General features: G+C 36.2%; 1 protein-coding gene across 2 annotated transcripts in view; it reads right to left on the reverse strand.

Moving 5' to 3' along the window:
- Positions 1-21308, reverse strand: part of fndc3bb (fibronectin type III domain containing 3Bb) — a 65748-nt gene that overhangs the window by 21974 nt on the left and 22466 nt on the right. The window contains exons 4-18 of one of the 2 annotated variants that reach the window (XM_082183381.1): positions 15838-15914; positions 13586-13817; positions 12317-12592; positions 9913-9971; positions 7638-7780; positions 6858-6917; positions 6315-6453; positions 5828-5881; positions 5146-5270; positions 4246-4420; positions 2921-3007; positions 1575-1710; positions 1398-1469; positions 327-445; positions 121-226 (exon numbers count right to left, since the gene is read on the reverse strand). In XM_082183381.1, the coding sequence (XP_082039507.1) occupies positions 121-226; positions 327-445; positions 1398-1469; positions 1575-1710; positions 2921-3007; positions 4246-4420; positions 5146-5270; positions 5828-5881; positions 6315-6453; positions 6858-6917; positions 7638-7780; positions 9913-9971; positions 12317-12592; positions 13586-13817; positions 15838-15914 (1860 nt within the window). Of the gene's footprint in view, positions 1-120; positions 227-326; positions 449-1397; positions 1470-1574; positions 1711-2920; positions 3008-4245; positions 4421-5145; positions 5271-5827; positions 5882-6314; positions 6454-6857; positions 6918-7637; positions 7781-9912; positions 9972-12316; positions 12593-13585; positions 13818-15837; positions 15915-21308 lie in introns of both variants that reach the window. The other variant, XM_082183380.1, reaches the window with a different exon arrangement.

The raw sequence follows: 21308 nt of genomic DNA on the forward strand, positions 1-21308 counted from the left end.
TGGGGGGGCTTTTGTGCCACAAATGCTAAACGATTTTTTTTAGATAATCTGTTTATTTCATTGAGACTTGAAGTCTGGAAATAAAAAAAATGGATATATATAAAAAAAAAACAGCCTCACCCCACTGCAAAATCAGCTCCTTGTGTTTGACATCACCCATGATCCTTGGGGGTCGACAGCGGCCAGGGGGCGGAATATGAGTGCGCACCGTCAAGTCATCCGAGCACTGAACAACCAATACAACAAGTCAATATACAACACAAGGAGTACAATGTTATCTTATGAATCAGCCTGGAAAATCAGTTAATGCACTTTGGTTCTCATACCTGGCTTTGTCCGCCCACATCGACACAGCTGAGTCTCAGAGAGTAGCTTGTTGCTGGTTTTAAATCCTCACATAAATGTTTCCTCTCTGGTCCTCTATACCGAGTCACCCACTGCCTCTCTGCTGAACAAACACAGATTCATACAGTACATATTTATCTCAGTGAACCTGTCAAAAACATATCACAGGCATATTTCAAATCAAAATCAAAATTATATTATTTAAATAAAATGACTTTGTTCAAAAGTCTGGAGTCAGTAAGAATTGTTTAAGAAGCATTAATTGAATTGATCAAAATTGACAATAAGGCATTAACATTGTTACAAAAATAAAATAAAATCGAATTCCCAAATAAATGCTTTTTTTGTTTGTTTTATATTAATAAAAAAAATCCTAAATAAAATCTATCAAAGTTTCTACAAAAATATTAAGCAGCACAAGTCTTTTCAACATTGATAATACAAACAGTTTCTTGATCATCAAATCAGAATGTTAGAATAACTGGAGTAATGATGCTGAAAATTCTGCTTTGCCATCACAGGAATAAATTAAAAATAAACAAAAATTGTAATATAAATTGCAGCCTTGGCTGTATAAGAGACTTCTTTCAAAAACATCACAGGAATAAATTAATTTTAAAAGCATAATAAAATAACAGTTATTTTAAATTGCAATAATATTTCACAGAATTACTGTTTTGTCTGTATTTTTTATCTAATAAAAGCAGCCTTGAAAAAAAAAAATCATCTTACCATCTGTAGTGTTCATTTTTAATCATTTAATATATGTATTTTTATATATATCAATGAAGCACATTTAATCACCTCAATTCACATTACAATAAAGAAAATAACATCTACAAAAATAATGTGAAAGAATAATATATTCTTAATTGTAAAATCCATAATTTTTTTTAAAGTTTAGAAAAAATAAATATGTTATATTTAAATAAATAAAGAAGTTTTAAATATGAATACATTTAAATGTATAATTTACAAATTTCTTTCATTTTTGGGTTAAATGTGACGTGGACATGTTCTTGTCAGATTCACCCTTTGGCAATAATAAATACCTTCAGAATTCCCTTCTGATATCTCCAGAACGTACGTCAAGTCTCCAGATCCACCATCATCTTGTGGAGGTTCTGATTTAATTATATAAAACAGTGACGTTAGAATGTAATGATAAACGAAAAAAAGAAAAGAAAAAAAAAACCTGTGTGAAACATAAAATGATTATGTTTCCCTACCCCACGTCACACAGAAGCTGTGATACGTGACTACGTTTACTGCAGGATTCACAGGGGGTCCGGGTCTGTCTGGGGTGGTCTTACACACAAGCAGAGAGCTTGGTGCACTGCGCCACTCACCGCTGCAAGTGATGAGCTGTAGAGGACACAGTAAAGAAGATCACACAAAGGGAAGTATGCATACAGCTATTTCTGCACTGTATGTACATATATACACACTACCGTTCAAAAGTTTGGGATCAGAAAGATGTTAATTCAGGAATACTTTTAAGGATGCATTAAATTGATCAAAAGTGACTGGAAAAACATTCATGCTACAAAATATTTCTATTTTAAATACTGTAAATGTTCTGCCCTTTTAAAATTTCTATTCATAAAAGAATCCACAAACAATTGTAAGCAGCACAGCTGTTTTCAACATCGATGAGAATAATAAGAAATGTTTCTTGAGCAGCAAATCAGCATATTAGAATGATTTCTGAAGGATCATGTGACACTGAAGACTGGAGTAATGATGCTGAAAAATCAGCTTTGCCATCACAGGAATAAATTACATTTTTACAAAAAATTATAACATAAATTGAAGCCATGGCCAGTATAAGAGACTTCTTTCAAAAACATCTTACAGAACCCAAACCTTTTAACGATAGTGTATTATTGCGTATCCCACAATGAAATTTGCTTAACTTCATCTTTTTCTAGTGTGATGAATGAACTGGAAGTAAAATCAGCCACAATTTTTGGATTTGACAGCCAAATGTATTAATTACTGACTAAAAATGCAGATCATCTATATTTGTATACTGTACTCAGGCTTCTATTATTTCATTCCAAACATCTCTGAGAGGTCTGAGTGACTTCAGACGACATCACTGAAAAGAGGATGACCGAGATGACGTTTGAGGATTTCAGGACACATTTGTTTTGTGTCCCAATCTCCTACAGCATCGCAGGGAGCAGCATTTAAAATCTTGTCTGAAGTACCTTTCTCCCCTGATAATAACGCAGTGTTCTCTGCTTTCTCAGAGATTAGAGTAAAAGCCTTTTACACGCAACACCACAGGAAATCAATTCACCTTCCCCCAGCAACAGCTGCTAGATCTGAGAAACAGCTCCAGGTTAGCGGACAAACTAATTCATTAGATTATCGCTAATTGCCTGATTGGTGAAGGAGGAAATGAGGAAGCAAAAGTGCCTGAGGAACGTGTGATTTCTAGAACCCTAGTTAAACGCCTGTATGGACGGTTTGTTTACGTGCGTATGGTTGTGTGTGTGAACAAAATAAATCATGAATTGAAAATCATGAATCATTTCATGATTTCTGTGCTGGAAAACTCATCACTCACCCTGAATTTGTACTGCGTGTTCCTTCTTAGGGAATCCAATTTACAGTTCAGCTCCAAACCGCTGTAAACTTCCTGGAAGTCCAGTCCCTGCCAAAAACACATTGTTTTTTAGATGTCAAGAAGTGAAGTATGGAACAATTATTTCCAGCTAGTCCCACCCCAAACTAACACCACAATTTGTTTTTGTCAAACCAATGCATCTTATTTTTCAATACCTTCCCTCCAATCTGGTAAGTAACACTTCTGTTTACGATCCAATCAAATGCTAATGGACAAAATAAAGCGGAGTCCAAAATGTTTGTTTTTTTATTAATATCCTGTTTCACTCTGAAATATGTCCAAATACGAAGGTAAAATAGGTAGCAGATGTTGTTGTATGTTTCATGACATTAAACTGGGATAAAATATTTTATAATTAATACTATGTGACCCTGGACCACAAAACCAGTCACAAGTCACATGGGTATATTTGTGGCAATAGCCATTGTATGGGTCAAAATTATCGATTTTTTTTTTATGCCAAAAATCATTAGGATATTAGGTAAAGATCATGTTCCATGAAGATATTTTGTAAATTTCCTACTGTAAATATATAAAAAAAATATTTTTGTGAGTTGATGCACCGAAAGTGTGAACATAAATAGACAACTATTTATGTTCAACTATTTATGTAGGCGATTTTCTCAATGTTTCGATTTTATTTGCACCCTCAGATTCCAGATTTTCAAATAGTTGCATCTCGGCCAAATATTTACAAACCATACATCAATGGAAAGCTTATTTATTCAGCTTTCAGATGATGTATAAATCTCAATTTAAAAAAATTGACCCTTGTGACTGGTTTTGTGGTCCAGGGTCACACATAATTATATAAAAATCTATGAATTATATATTTAATGTTATATAATTATACAATTAAAACTATACATTAAAATGTAATAGAAAATCATAGAATAAGCCCATTTCTTAACAAATTTGTGGTTTAAATGTATTAAAAATGCAAAGATCCTACAATTTATTAAAAAAAAAAGTGTGCATGAAATCTCGCTCAAATATTTGGATGGCGCATCAGTCTGCTGTGGTAAACACAGGCATTAGTCATGGATCAGGAAGAGTCGATCCATGTTACTCTGACAACTGTGGGGAAAGGTGATTAACCAGTGAGGTAGAAAAAAACAGCTAAAAGACTTATCTGTCTATTAGCGGTCTTATTCCCTCAACACTGAGAAAGCCAATTAGTGGTGAAAAGGATGGCAACAGAAAGCCATAATAACTACTGCACAAGGGGGATTATGGGATGCGTATGGTAGGGCTGAGTTCAACACCTTGGTCTCATCCTGCATCTCCAGGGTGTACGTGACCACCTCTTCAGCGCTGCAGCTGTTCGGTCGAGTCCACTCCAGCGTAACCCAGGCCGGACCTGCCTTTACCAGCCGTGGAGGCAAGGAAATCTGTGGGAGACTTCCTGTGGTGTAGAAGACGACTTCTGTGCTGAACCCACTGGAGAAAAAGAAAACAGTAAACAGTAATAAATCCCATCCTTTCCCATCCTATAAAGATTATACAACATATCCGTGTCTCATCAAAGCGTGCGAGAAGCACAAAGTTATAAATTGTTTGGACTTTTTCCCCTGGGAGAACAACACTGCCACCACTCACAGTGAGGAGAATTTTCTCATTTACCGCACCATTAAACACATGGACACCACAGGGCCAAAATTCTACTAAATTGCATTCAACCAAAAGGACATATGCTGGTGGGTTATATTTATAAAAATTGTTTTATGATTTATTGCAAAAAAATAAAACAACATTTCACCTAAACCTCAGAAATAACCAGAAAAATAAATAACTCAGAAATAAGTACTATGGCAGTATCATGATAAATAATGGTATCAGATGGAAATATTTCTATATTGCTGATATTCATTTACCACGGTATTTTTGATAGTACTCCAAGGTACTTCAAAGAACAACGGAATTATCCTAATAAACATCAAAAACACATGGTATGTATTACTGGGTTTAAAAAATTAAATTAAATTAAATTAAATTAAAATAAATAAATAAATAAATAAATAAATAAATAAATATAAAAAATATATATATATATATTTTTTTTTAAAATAAAATAAAATAATAAAACATGTATTACTGGTTAATTTAATTTAATTAAAATATATATATATTTTTTTTTTTTGTAAATGACAGACAAATAAACAAACCTGATCCCAATATCATTTCGCGCTGCTACTCGAAACGTGTACCCAACAGCAGGGCACAACCTCATTACTTTGCAGTGTCGTTGGTGTCCGACGTAAAATTCACGGAAAATGCTGTTCTTTTTCCCCTGAAAAATCAAACAAGGATTAAACGATGCAGGTAGGAATGACAAATAGGATGACAAGCATAAAATAAACATCTTAAAACGCACAGAAAAGACCAGTGCTGTGCCAGAACATACGCTGTGCCAGAACAGAACACTCTTTACATGGAAAACAACAACAAAAACAAAAACAAAATTGCTGCTGGAAGCTGTGCTAACTGTCACAACAACAGGAGCCAGAATATAATTAAAGTTAAAAGGCAGAGGTATTTAGGATGGATTCTGCGGGGATGAACCGCTGCCAGCCACAGCTGAGGAGTTTTAATGAACTCTTATTGAGCCAGAAAATAAAGTAGACAGTCTGTGGTGTAAAGCAGAACAGTCAGTTAAAGCCAGTCTCCTCAGGACCAACATCTCATGCCATAGGGACGGGAACAAATTTGACAGCCATAGCGAAAAATTAAGGCAAATAATGAGGAAATGAGTGAGAGAGAGAGAGATAAATCAACTGAATGGTTGAGAGGTACATGACACACTCAGGATATTACAAAATTCATTTAAACAGGTGATGCGGTACATACCTCATCCCATTCTAGAACATAATTGGTGATTTTTGAGCCGTTGTCCACAGGGGGCTGCAATAAAAATGAGAAATTACAAAAAAGTTATACACAGTATACACTATCATTCAAAAGTTTGAGGTTGGTAAGAGTTTTAGATGTTTTTGAAAGAAGTCTTTTACATTATGCACACCAAGGACACATTTATTTGATCAACATATGATATATTATATATAATTATATACTATCAATTAAACAATATAATAAACAAAATAAGTCAATATTGATGAGAGTTCATACATAACTGTGAGGCATTACTTAGCATGAAGCAACACATAATGATCAATAAATAACTACAAATTAATCATTATTATTAATAATCGGGATCAATAATTAATAATCAGGATCAATAATCAGACTATTCCACCATCACGTAATAAAGTTCAGAAGCCCAACCATTAAAGTTTTAATGGTTTGTAGCAACTCAGCACAATAATACAGAACGTACCTTCCACTGTAATGTGAGGGAGCTCTTGGTGCGATGGGACAGTCTGGGGGGTAGAGGGGTTTCAGGAGGGGCACTCTGGGTAGTGAAGGCCCTCGCATCCGAACTGGGACCCTTGACAGAGTTACACACTGAGCTTACTCTGTAAAACACATGGTGAGAATTTCCAAATGAGGACAAGAGTAATTCATCATCATCACGTTCAACATATACGCAGAAAAATCGGCTATTGCCAACTTAAATGAATCATTTAGTGATAACAATGAATGTATTTAAATGCTGCATCCACTGTAATTACAAGAAGAACGCTTTGTGCCACTCCGCTCTTTAGATCCAGGAAATTCACATTTAAATACAAATCCATTTTTTCGCATTCATTATCTTTCATTTAGTATTGTTAATCAGATATCAGGTCACTCACCTCTCTTCAGCACTCGAATGAAATTCAAAGTGCTCGGTTAATGGAGCGTTTCATCTCATTTGTACGTCGCTCGGTTAAAAGTGTGTGCTAGATGAATAAATGCAAATATGAAACACTATTCTTACCGGATGTGATAGTCCGTGGCTGGTCTGAGGTCAGTGAGGGTGTACTGGAGTTTCTCACCACTGAAAAAAAGATAAGCTAAGAGTGACAATCTGTGTGTGAGAGTAGATGGATGAAGCATCTGTAAAACCTCCTTCAGCTTTCAAATCAATTCATAATAGCCTTTATGATTTGCTTTGGGGACCAAAAAAAGAAAGCTATAGATGTGCATACGGTTAATTTCCTAACCACATGGGGAAGATTGCAAGATTGTTATGTAACTATACTAATAAACAAAGAAAAAACAAATCATATTGAGAATTGAGAATCACAAAAATCTGAATAGAAAACTAAACAAAATAACATGTAATTTACTAGAGGTTCTGACAATGTTAATTGATGCAGTCTATTTAAATAAATGTAATTAATTTAAATTAACTGTTGTTGTTTTTAAAATAGGTTTGAATGAATGATTCAATGACTCACACATAAAGACTCGTTTAATTACTGGATGAATCAGTGTCTTTGAATGAAGTGATAGTGTGTGGTTGTGAAGCTGTTTAATACGTATGACAGCTGCTTTCTCTGGGTCGGCGGCAGCGCAAATGAACATTTGAATGTCCTAACTTTTCAAAGGTTTGATAGACCTATCCAAATTGTTGTAATTTAGGAATAAGATCATGAGGGGGTTTGAACTAAAACCGCAATCTTTTAACGATTGATCGTGCTGATCTAATAAATCAATAAAAAAAAGAATAGTCAAGAGTGAAGTGCAGTACACATGATGTTAAAAATGTCCTTACCTGTACACAACCTTGTATTTCCCGTCACGGCCCTTGTCCTTGAGCTGGAGCTCGTAACTACAGGAAGGGACCCGTCCAGATGATCCCGATAAGAAAACAGAAGTCCACGACACAAGTGCGGAGTGGGACTGTACATTAGACACCTGAGGAGCCAAAATAAAGACACATTCAAGTTTCATTACTTAAGAGTTAATGAGTCTGACAACAAGTCTGAAACATCTTTTTTAGAAAAGAGCCTGGAAGATTTAAAGTCCAAAATAAAATGCTGGCTGGCTTTGAATTCTAATTTCAAATTATTTATGATGTCAGGTACATCAATAAATCGAGGCAGCTGTAAAAAGTGGTTAATTTGGGTGCCAAGGCTACTGCAGGCTCATCTCCAGAGAATGAAGCATCAGTCAGAACACACTACAGCTTACGTCCTTCACAGTTGCTCAGAGCGGAGAGACTCTTTATTCACAAAACAAAAACATCTGCGACTGAAGAGGCTTCAGCCATGGCAAACCAGACTATTTACCCCAAAACTTTCCCTTTTGCATTAAGATTAAATGATTTAGTATTAAAGCAGCACAACAAAAGCGGGTTACCTGGATAACACACACACACAAAACAATTAAATGGAAAAATGGTACGTGTTTAGTGGCTCCAAAAATTATTTGGAGACTCAAATCTACACTAAATAAACAATCTCAAAGATATCATTTTTTTTATTATATATTAAAATATTTTATCAAAAAAAAAAAAAAATCTATATATATATATAAATTATGTATACATAATCTCAAATAAAAGATATAGAATCATGTTGATACTTTGAATTATTTTATTCTCTGGCGTACTCACTGTAGAGGCACATTGCTGTCAGTTGTTTACTTCAGGTTGCTTTTTGTTTTTTTCTAGTTTTGTTTTTGCAGGGGTCAAATTGACCTTGAACTAATACATTTACACAGAATTAGGGTTTTCAGGACCCTGAGCCATTTTCCCAAATGCTTTTTTAAATACCTGCTCCCAAGGTAGATATGTGAAGTCAGTTTGCCTCAAAATCAAACAGATGTAGTTCATCACATCTATAAATGGTTTCACTGACATTTGAAAACAAGTCCAAATGCTTTTTAATCTTTATTTTGAACAGTATATTTTGTGTTTCATCATTTAAAACCTTACAAACCCTTATTGTGCTTGTGCTATAACTTGTGACATTCATACATTTTAAAAACTTTGGGCCCCTGTATGTTACCGTCACATTTTGAACCTTGAATGCACATTTAATGTGTTTCTACTGACAGAAAGTGATGAAGATTATGAAGATAGGTGAACCATTAAGTCATTCATTAACTCCTGCTGCCCCCTCGTGAACATAAACGGAAGTGCTTCACTCTGACCACCTCTAGACAATTACAATCCTTACATTTCAAGTGTCATGTTGTTGTGCCAGTAGCAAGGGTGTTCTGGATCGTTGCTAGGTGGTTGCCAAGTCAAAAGAGCCCACCTTTTGACAATCTGATCCCAGGTTATTACTCAAGTCAAGTTTTTATAAACCAATTTTATCGTCCACCACACAAAAACCATATCAACTGCTAAGAAAGGAAACGGAACAACTCTCCTCAAGGCGCATGATTTGAGGAGTCATTCATGTCTGTAGCATAAACAATTTTGGATGTGCGACACAGTTTATAAAAAAAAAAGTAATTAAAAAAAGATTAAATACAAAATGAATAGTAGTTATTACGATTAATGTGGTTTGGAATTGGTAAAATGTGCCTGGAAAAAAAATATGATCAGAAGATCAACATGATCAACATAATTATATATCTCATAAAAATGTAATTAATTTAAAAAATATATAAAAATAATAATATATAATCAAATAATAATAAGTATTTTTCTACAGTGTGTATTAGCAGGTGTCAAATTGACCTTGAAAAATGTCTTCTCTACATTTCTTAGCTTGCATCCAAATCTAGTTGTCTAATAAACCTAGTATTGTATATTATGAATTTTGCTTTGTCTTTGACGAATTGTTTTGTTCCTCTTCTGTAACTCCCTTTGGATAAAAGCGTCTGCTAAATGCTTAAATGTAAATCATAAAACTTAGGATTGTGTTCATATTTCTAATATGAAGCACTTGGCAAGCAATAACATATTTAGAGTGGAGCGATAATCCTGCAGGACAAATAATACGATCACAGGCAAAAGCGTGAAATTATGACATTTAAGCTTTTCGATTTGCTGCTCGAGAGGAGATTTGTGAGACAACACGTTTTGAATCACCCACCTGGGGCTTGTCCATTCCTGATGGCACAGCCTGAACTCGTCTCGTGTCCACATCATGATCTGCACAGAAAAGAGATTAAATATAGCCAGACGTCTCCTTTCAGTCATAAATCAGAGTTTGTGTGTGACTGTAACATCTTCATGCTGGTTTGAAAAGAGAAAGAAACGCAAAGAACATAAATTCAGTATCAGCAGACAGAGACACAGATCTGGGGCATTAGAGACGTCCTGATGGATGGAGCTGTCGGAGCGGGCCTGCGCCGGGAAGGAAAGTGGCTGTTGGGCGAGTGAGGATCATAGGTCTGGCTCTTAAGGGGCCCAAGGGGCTCCTGCAATGAGTCATCAATGCGATGAAGTCATGGCGACATGACCCAACACTGACCTCTATGGTTTCCCCCCAACAACATGTTGATGGGATTGGGAAATGGAGGATGTTTTCAGTGGATTCTTTATTTTAATGGAGAGAATGGAAAAATTAGAGATTCCACTCCATGTATGGACTAAAAATTAATCAAAATAGGTCAAAGTGCTCTTGAATTACCCATCGGATTCAAATAAAGAGTCACGGCACATGTCTACCAATGGTGTGTACAAAAGTGATTCATTTTGCTAAATGGTTTATTTGAATGCACTTTTTAAATAAGACAATTCAATGATTAATTTTCCTGCACTGATTAATTTCAGTAAGATACTTTAAAAGTTTTAATTAAAAAAATGATATATATAACACTGTGTTACTGTATCTAGCTACCTTTTCCAAATGATAGCTTGACTGTACCTAGTTTATGTGTATTAGTTTCCAACTATGAGTAGTTTGTTAAAAAGCTACAGCTTCAAAGTCCTGAACACCGCTGGGAATGAAGACCAAGTCAAAATTTCTGACGTTCAGCTTCTTCTCAGACACTCTTCACAGGAACCGCTCATCTTCCCCTCTCTTGTTTTAATTTGCAGTGCCTTTTGACAGTGCATTTTAACAAGGTCCAGCCTTGTGCTATCACTTCAGACAAGAAAAGATCTGCATCTCATTATGCGCTGTGGTTTTGCCACAGACAGACTACAGACACACACGCTCTCTCTCTCTTTAACACACACAGAGGCATGGGAACCAAAGGTTCGCAGGAACAAAGACCAGGGTAAGATAAGACATTAAAGAACACAGAGGAAAACAGTGAGACAGAGTGAGCTGTTTTCAAAAGGAATGATGAAAGAAAAGGAAATATGGAATCTACTGCATCTGATGCAACATGTGTTGCACATTCATCTACCATCTGATCCCAGAACAGCTGTGATTGGAATCCTCAATGAAATACAAGCTTACTGTATACTACATACTTCAAATGAATACTGCATACTAAGGTTTGGGATCAAGAACCGGTTCTTCCTCAGGACAGCGTTTTCTGATTTGCCACATCATCTATAGCTTTTACTAATATATTATTTTTAAAAAGTTGTAATTTTTAACATTAGTTAATGCACTGTGAAGTAACATGAACAGCTGTATTTTTATTAACAAACCTTAACAAAGATTTTGTTTTGTATTGCTTGTCTTAGTTCATGTTAGTTAATACATAAACTAATGTTAACAAATGAAACCTTATTGTAAAGTGTTACCATTATTTTTTAATGAATCAGTCAGAAAGACTCACAAATAATTAATTAGACCCTAATAGTTATAGCATATATCTTTAACTATAATATAGTTAGTTATGCGACATATGCATATGTCGAAATCATTCTAATATGCTCATTTGGTGATCAAGTCAAATTTCTTACTATTATCAATGTTGAAACCAGTTGTGCTGCTTAATTATTGTTGTGAAAACCGTGATACATTTTTTTCAGCATTTATTTGAAATATATTTTGTAGTATTATAAATGTCATTGTCACTTTTGGTCAATTTAATGCAACTTTGTTGATCAGAAGTATTAATTTATAAAAAAAATTAAAAAAAATAATCCTACTGACCCCAAACTTTTGAATGGTAGCATAAATTATTCCAAACACAGCCTATGCCATTCAAGTGACTGACTGCATTTCACCAGTAGTGGGCACTCTTCCACATTCTTACTTGCTTCCTGTACTATCTACTGTTTATCCAATGTGTATGTGTGTCACACCACAGAGTAAGTGCTGACACTGATAAAAAAGCTAAAAAATAAAGGCTTGGAGGTAAAGACCTACTTCTACTTCATAGAAATTAGGCTTTAAAGTGAACAGATGTGGACTCAAGATTGTTGACTCATCTTGAAGAGTCAGCAGCTCTGACTGTTGTTATTTGAGTGCAGCTGACACTGGAAATATCCTGTTTTTGCTCTCAGCTGTTTCCACACGTATGAAAATACTACAGAGACATGAGAACAAAATCAGCAAGATGTCTCTTAATTTAGACGTCTACTTATCCCACCTTGTGGCTCGGTGTCTGTGTGTTTGGGGCTTCCTCTGGCTCTTCGATCTGGCCTCTTGTTGCCAGGGCTTCCTCCTCCTCCAGAGCTGCTGTGGCTCTTTCCATGGCCGTTCGCTGTGGTGGTGCAGGCCGTGCTGTTCTTGTAGCTGCTGGAAAGCGAGCTGGACACCTGACTTAGACCTGTACGCTCCACTGGTTGTTTGAGCTTCTTGGGTGGAGGTTTACAGTACTCCTCATGACCCATGAAAGTGGAGATGTTACACAGCGGGATGATCTCTGAGATAAGTAAAAGATCATAATTACACGACAGAAAGTACAAAGCAAATGACAAAGTAAAAGTGAAAATGTTAAACAAATCAACATGTAAAATATATAATATCACTAATATATTTTATCTTGAATATACAATTTATATTCTAGTCTACAAAACTAATTTAAGTGTTGTATACATGTTAAAAATGTAAATAAATGTTAAATTAATCAATTATATTATAGCTTGATTTTGCTATTTAAATGTTAGTGTAGTACATTCATACATTTAAAATAATATATTATATATTTATATATAATATACATTTCATATTCAGCGCACAATGTATATGAGTCCACAAGACAAATTTTGCGCAGCAATATGGCAATTTGTTTTTAAATAAATCATCTTATACATCAATAATATAATATAATATAATATAATATAATATATATAAAACACAGTATATGCAGTATACAGTATGTGTATATATAATATTTATTTCATATTCTTTCAATATATAATTTATTTTCTAGTCTACAAAACTTAATTTTGTGCAGCGTTGCATACACATGACCCCAACAACTAAATAAATCAAAATTACATTCTAGCTTAATATATATAAATTTACAAAACTAATTTTGTGCAGGATTGTATATGCACAAAGCCTAAACTAAAACACTCTTATATTTTAGTTTATTAAATTGACATTTTAGTTTAGAAAAGAAATGCATATATTTTACATATTACAATATTTTATATACATTTTTGTAGCAAATTCATATCAATTTACAACAAGAGAGAAACATCAAGCATGTTTCAACTTTTCATTAATAATGTATCTTTGGATTGGCTGTGTTTTATAGCTTTGTGTGGTACTTTGCTTTCATGTTGAGCCAGGTTAGGACAGTGTTATGATTCAGTATAAAGACATGGTTGCCCGTCCTCACTGAGGTATGTGTTTAAATAACTGAATAGACCAGGAAACTTTTAGTCTGCTATGGACAATGAAGCTTTACCTTCTGGGTAGATGGGGGGCAGTCGATGCTGATAGAAATGGTGTGGGGACACATCACCGGGGCTGACTGGAGGGTAGTATGACGTATGTGAGGCTGGAATAAAGTGTGGGTGTGTCAGGTATGGAGGGTGAATGTGGTGGCCCGGGGACAGAGCCGGAGAGTAACTGGGGGGGAAACATTCAGAATGAGGCGTCACCACAACCCTCCGCACGCCCGTATTGTCCTCCAGAACCTGAAAATACAAACATGCGCAGACGTCAAGCCAAACAATTCCCAACATCACAGGCTTTCTGATGTCAGCCATTAGTAGCCCAACCCAACACATAATACAGCCTGTCTCTGGATATATTGTGCCATCAGTTGCAACCGCAGACGTACAGTGCCACTTTAAACAAAGGGCAGGAATGCAAAAGTAAACAAGGCCTTCTAATGGAACGGCTATCAAATACATTCCAGTGGAGGAATGTATGCATGGAAGACGCTTACAGGAATCACAGATCTGCTGGTACAGTTCACATGGGAGAAATTATCCCACTGTCAGCCACTTCTAACCCTGGGTGATCCTGAAGTCAGATTGGTCACCCAGGGTTAGAAAGTGAGGTCAGTGACGACAGCAGAAACCAAACCAAAGTGCTCAGTTATGCTCATACTGGAGGAAAGAACTTAAGATCTGCAGGGCCTTCTGGGAAATCAATATGTTCTAGATTCAAAGAATAAAATATATATGTTTTAATATTAAAACTTCCCCCTCTGAAATTTCTAGTTTGTAAATTGATGACTGGTGAGCCCTAGCTATTCTTCATTAACAGTACACAAAATGCATACAAACTGTACAGTCAACATTCACAATGAAAAATTATGGCCAAATCCAATTAGCTTTCCCACCTTAAACCAAAGGGTTTGTCCAGAGAGAACTACTGACATTTTGTAAAAACATGTAACATTTATTCATTAATATTAAACATAAATCTTGAATCTTAATGACAAAACACTGTGAAACTTATACTACACAACTCAAGCATATCCGGACAGGTAATCAACACCGTACCAATAGTACCAATAATAACAAGATGATTAAAGCGTGTACTGTAATTTATGTACAATACCAATCAAAAGTTCACAAAGGGCTCAGGAAGCCTTTCTTTTTTAAAAGAAATTAATACTTTTATTCAGCAAGGATGCATTAAATTGAACAAAAGTGATTTCTATTTCAAATAAATGCTGTTATTTTGAACTTTCTACTCAACGAATCCAGAAAATGTATCATGATTTCCACGAAAAGTTTAAGCAGGACAACTGTTTTCAACATTGCTAATAATAAGAAATGTTTCTTGAGCAGCAAATCAGCATTAGAATGATTTCTGAAGGATCATGTGACACTGAAGACTGGTGTAATGATGCTGAAAGTTCAGCTTTACATCACAGGAATAAATTACATTTTAAAATATATTAGGATAGAAAAAAGTTCTTTTAAATGGTAATAATATTTCACAATATTATCATTTTTACTGTTTTTTTGATCAAATAAATGCAGCCTTGGTGAGCATAAAAAACTTCTTTTGAAGTGATTTAAAAGAAATCTTACTGACCCCAAATTTTTTTACGATAATGTATGTTGACTTTACATACATTGATATGGATTTTGTGTAGTGGTAAAGAAAAGTGATAAAGCTAACAAGAATTTTTTTTTTATGAGGCCACATACATCTCATAACTTTTTGTGGCCAAAGAGCAACAATTACACAGATAATGAGCATTGTTATCACTTCATTTCGATGCACTCATGCTAAAAAGCTTCCATCTTGCTGGAAAGTTGAAAAAGAGAAAGAAAACGGGCAGCCCACCAAACATGGGCTGGTCCTGCCCTTCACATTCGGGTGGAACGCGCTAATGAATCATATTTACACGAGTGACCTTTGTGCCATTAAAGCCACCCCACTGATTTATTACACCCACAACTCAAACACTTTTTCCTGCCCTCTCCGCAAGACTTTTTTGACCTTTCTACTGAAATGTCACCGCTGCTGACCTTTAGCAAACTCTCGCCTGACACCGTTCAGTAACGATGAATAACTTGGAATTTTGTGCATGTCCGTCTGTTGTTTGTTTGGTTGTCATATACTGAACACACAATTTATGAGCATGTTTCCAAGAAAGAGATATTCGCCTGCGAGGGGTGAAATCACATCCTCATTGTGCGAGAGAGGTTTCGCCACCCCGACGCACGGCCCTAACCCATTCCTGCCGGTTACCTGGGAGACGTAGCCAGGAGGAACGTGGATTGGTGGAATGGAACCGTTCGGTGACATCATGGGAACTTCAGCAGGCCCTAAGGCAGAAAGAAAAAGAGAAGAAAGCTGTCAATCAAACAGTAGCACAATGCTGACTCCGCCCCCTCATTCCACCACGTAATGCAAGGCTAAGCAAAGAAAATTCCAGGGGCAACGAGAAAACAGCAAGAAAACAGGAATGCTTTGGTAATAAGATACGCATATGCTTAGGAGATGGAATTATGGATGTCAATCGTGATATAAGTGAGCTATGCTTCATTGTTTCCTATTCAAGATACATATACTATATAGCAAATCTAAACTGCATGATTGTTTATATCGCCAAAATATTTTAAATATATTACGGTCCAGTGGTATATTTAAAGTTGGATATTTAGTTCATCCAACTTTGTCCGCATACATACAGTGAACTCACATAAAGCAATAAATACTACATAGCAAATCTCGGCTCCATGATTGTTTATATTTATGCAAATTGTAAACTATATTGCATAGTATATCTAATTTTATCAGCATACATACAGTACAATCACCGTATAGCTAATCTCAGTTTCTTGATTGTTTTTATTGTTGCAAAATGAAAACTATATTACCATCCAGCGACATATTTAAATCTATATAGTACATCCAACTTTCGCCCAACTTTAACATGCTCAACGTGACAATAATGCATAAAGATATTATAAACATTAACATCATGATTTTCTGTAAAGCTGCTTTGAAACAATGTGTATTGTAAGAAGTGCTTTACCAATAAAACTGACTTGACATCATTTCTGACCCACTATCCCACTGAACTCCACAGGCTTATATTTGGTACCGTGGTATTGGGTTAAACAAACAGTTTAAGGCATTGATTATGGCTTCACTGCAGTCAACACGGTAGAAATAGAGCCATCAGGTCCAACTGGTGCGCCGCAGGAAGAAACGGCCACTGCCGGCACACAAACCCTCTCTGTTATGGCTCTCATGGGACGCGGGTGAATGAAACCCCTCCATCCACCAAACCGACTGTTTATTGTCAGAATTTAAAGCCTAGAGAAGCAACTTATAGCGCGTACCCTCATCCAGGGCTCATGTAGAGGGCCACCAGCTGTTTTAGACATCGCCCTCTCCTCCAGACCCTGCAGGAACCGTGGCGTGACAGCCTCGGGTGCACTAAATCACCCTGATGAATTTTACAGTTTCTCCTCAGTTTCTCCCCCATCAGTCAATACCGGGGTCAGTATCTCTCCGGCTAGCGGTTGCCGGGTTTGAATAAGACCCTGTTTGTGCTTGTATTGAAGGGGCTTCACAGGAGTTTCTTCAGCGGAGGGGACGGGGGAAGGGTTTGTGTACACAGCGATGTGTGTGGGTCATTTCACCAGGACATGAGTGTATACGCACGGCAGCTTAAAATAACCTTTTCACGGGGCGACGTGTACAGAGCACAACAAAATCCATTCAGATTGTTCTGCGTGTTTGGAAAGGGTCTTGCACAGGTATGCAGCTGCAGACCTCCTTCTCTCTCGCTCCTGTGAAAGTTGAGGAGCTGGGTGACTGAGTGACAGGATTGTATCAGAGGCTCTTAATATGAAGGGCCCTTTCATCCTCGACCCACAAAAAAAGAGAGCGCATGAGAAAAGAGGGGGGGGAGAGAGAGAGAGAGAGAGAGAGAGAGAGAGAGAGAGAGAGAGAGAGAGAGAGAGAGAGAGAGAGAGAGAGCGAGAGAGAGAGAGAGCGAGAGAGAGAGCGAGAGAGAGAGAGAGAGAGAGAGAGAGAGATCAACACAAGCATTCCTCTACTTCAATTGAAGGGGTGGAAGGGATGGATGGCGTGAAGGCTAAGGATAGAAAGACAGAACAGAACTAAAATACTAAGGCTTAAAAAATATGCACATGATCAGTGTTATTACAAATCCTTTTTTATTAAATGAAATAAAGCTGACATCAAATAAAATATAAATATTAGATTGAAAACCTACACGAAAATTTTGAACTAATAAAGATGACAAATTTTCACAAACTAAAATTAAAATGAAAACTGAAAATAATATAATATTAAAGCCAATTCAAAATATGAATAAATACTAATAGTATATAAATAATACTAAAATAAGACTGTACAAGGTATGCTGATTAATTTTGTTGAGAAAAGCCACCAAATGGAGATAATTCGAAGATATTACATAATTCTAGACGAGCAATAAAGCATTGAAAAGTCACAAATGTGGCTTCAGAAGTCAATATATTGTTATTTGTTTGCTTGTTTGTTTGTTTGTTTGTTTGTTTTATCTCCAAATCATTGTACTTAAGTCTGGCCAACAGTCCACAGCAGTTTATTTACCAATAGTTTGTAAATCTTTCTGAGATTTATATATTGGGATAGAAATATTGGGATAGAAATGAGAAAAATAATTAAAATGTGCATTTCAGAGGGAAGTCATTTTTTTTTTTTTTGTCACACTTTAGATTAGGCTCTAATTTTCACTAACTAACTAACTAATTGGTGAGAAAATGGTGAGAAATGGAACCTAAACTAAAGTGTTAACAATATTTTTATAATTTTATAAAATTTATTAATTACAATAAATTAACATGTTAAACTGGAAGCCCTAATTATACATCATATGAAAAAAAAATTCAGCTTTGCTAACCCATCCAAACCCGCCCCCACGATGCTAACTAGGGTGTCATGGGAGGTTGCTAGGGTGTTGCTAAGGTGTTCTAGGTGGTTGCTAGATGAATGTTAACTGGTTCAAGTAGAAAGAGCTGACCATCAAGTTTCTATGATTCTGGTCTATAAGATTTTTTTCAGCCCATTTATAATCTGCCAGGCAAAAATATTCTGACCACTTAGAAAAGTAATAGCACACATTCAAGCCAAGATTTGAGGTATCATTCATGTCTAGAACACAAAGAGTTATGTGGAGGTTAACACTTAGGGAAAGATGTTTGTTTGCATCCATAACCGGAAGAATGAGCAATTGTAAAAGTTTGAAGAGCAAAGTTTGAAGGGGGGGGGGGGGGTAAAGCTTCTGGATTGCCAGGCTTCTCAGGAGGCTGTCGAGGAAGAGAGCCTCTTCAGCAGAACAAACCCCTCTTTGTGCTCCAGAGAGAAGCTCTCTCCCCCAATGCAGGGCCTGCTGGGTACTTCATAAAGTCCACTCAGTCAGTCCTGGGGGCCGCTGACACACCACCAAAGTACATGTGCGTGCACGTCCTCAAGAGTGAATTCTTGCTTTTACTCCAGATAAACTCTAGAGAAAAAGCTGCCAAGTGGTGTTTTCGGGTTTGTTCTTTTTACAGAAACCGTGATCGACAGCACGTACATGCACATACATAGATTGCAGAGGAGCAGAACGGAAGTTCAGTGTTCCACAAACTATCAGTTCTGAAGTAAGATCCACTAATTCACATTGGAGGGCTAGCTTGGCCAGACAGGGAGACGACGGGCAGAAAAGAGCAAAAGAAAGGGATGTTTCTGGAAGGAATGTGTTGCATCAATCTGAGGGCCACTGGGCAAAGAAACAAAGCGCTTTTTTCTGCAAGGGATTGCAAATCTGATCTGTGTTTTTGAGCAAGCCAATTTGGGATGGTGTGTGCGTGTAGTACGCCATAGGAGAGGAAAATCAGATCACTAACATCTCAGTTGTTTCTCCTGGACAACAAGAATAATATATGGATAGCAGATGGAGACTTTTGATGAGATTTTATACTTGTCTTGAACTTCAAGAAAAACAACAAGAGAAAACAACCCTAATGTTCCTCAAAAGATATCACACAACTCTCAAATCTGCGTTGGCGCTGCCACTGCCGCTGCCCCAGTGAGAGCAGTTGTCAAAGGTATAAAACAGCTTCACAAAGCTTCATATTTTTCATGTTACAATAATTCAAATTATCACAGTAGTACTGGGATACAAGTTTATAGTTTGGATATAAACACTGATGTCTATGGTAGCAATCAATATAGATTAAATTACCTTTTAAAAGTAACTTGACACTTCAAATTAAATATATAAATTAGATTGTTACACATGTAGGTGGTGGCAAAAGACTTAATGTATTTGTCATTGAATCATTCATTCAAGAAATTCAATTCAAGTGTAATGAAACAAGTGAAGTCATTGAATCATTCGTTCAACCCGATTTTTGGTCAGAACCTCTAGTAAATTGCATTTTATTTAGTTTGGTTGTCTATTCAGAATATACATTTATATCAATCTATATCAATTCATTCAGAATTGTGCAGCTCTAATCAAAACAAATTCAGAAAATCAATAAATACAAAAATTGTAAATAAAGTGAAAGAAAAGCACCATCATGGTGCATAAAAAAATTTAAAAAAGAAACATTATTCATTAAAATGATTAAGCCATGTTCTGCACATTTCTTTTTATAGCTCCATAGTTTGCCAACAATTGAGAAAATGTTTATTTTTCATTATATCGTTAATGTTTATATTTTCTACAGAAGATGTGAAAGAGGCCAATCCAAAACTTGCCACCACAATGCTTGGGTGCTGTAGGTGGTTTCTAGGGTGTTGCTAGGGTTACTAAGGGGTTCTAGGTCGTTGTCTACAGGTCCATGTCAAAAGAGACCACCCTTAAAGGGGTAGTTCACACAAATAAAAAAAAATTCTGTCATCATTTACTCACCAGAGTTGTTCCAAACCTGTATGAATTTATTTAATCGGCTAAACACAGAAAAAGATATGGAGATATTTTGAAGGATGTGGGTAACAAAACAGCTGACTGTACCCATTGACTTCCATAGTATGGAATCATGGCAACCCCCAACTGTTTGGTTAGTAAATTACAGCATTTTCATTTTTGGGTAAACTATCTCTTTAAGTCTTGATGATATTCTGTGCCTTCCCTCAATATAAGTCTAGCAGATTTTTTTTTTCTTAGTCTAAATGCCTAGAAAGACGGTTTAGAACAAATCCCAAACCCTAAGTGTGAGCAAAAATAATAGAGAGACTAATAGAGAGCACATTCGAGCACATAAAAAACAACCCATATGAAGAACACAACATTCAGCTGCATCATATTGATTCATCTTCATAAATGAGGAAAACATCTAGTGGTTGGACAAATGTTGAAAGACGTACTATAATGCGACCCATCTATCAGAATGTCTTCTGTTATTCCTTTCAGCCAGATAAAACACCAGAATTCCAGACCTGCAGTCCATCTGATTATGTATATAAGAGATTGTAATTTTCTCTGGAGAGGGTTTGTGTGTGTCTCCGCACATGCAGTGTGTGTTTTCATGTGTCTGTAATTGCATGCCCCATTGTTCCTGCTGTAAACACTATCTGTCTCTCTCCATCCAACGAGGAAAATTCACAGCTCAGGGAGCCGAAGTGTTTATCCAACAGACTCACTGATCAAGGGATGTATTTGTGTTTCACAGCCCCTGGAGGCATTCAATTCTTTCCCTTCACACAAT

This window comes from Leuciscus leuciscus (genome assembly GCF_965113295.1).
Source record: "Leuciscus leuciscus genome assembly, chromosome: 11".
Taxonomy (NCBI): domain Eukaryota; kingdom Metazoa; phylum Chordata; class Actinopteri; order Cypriniformes; family Leuciscidae; genus Leuciscus; species Leuciscus leuciscus.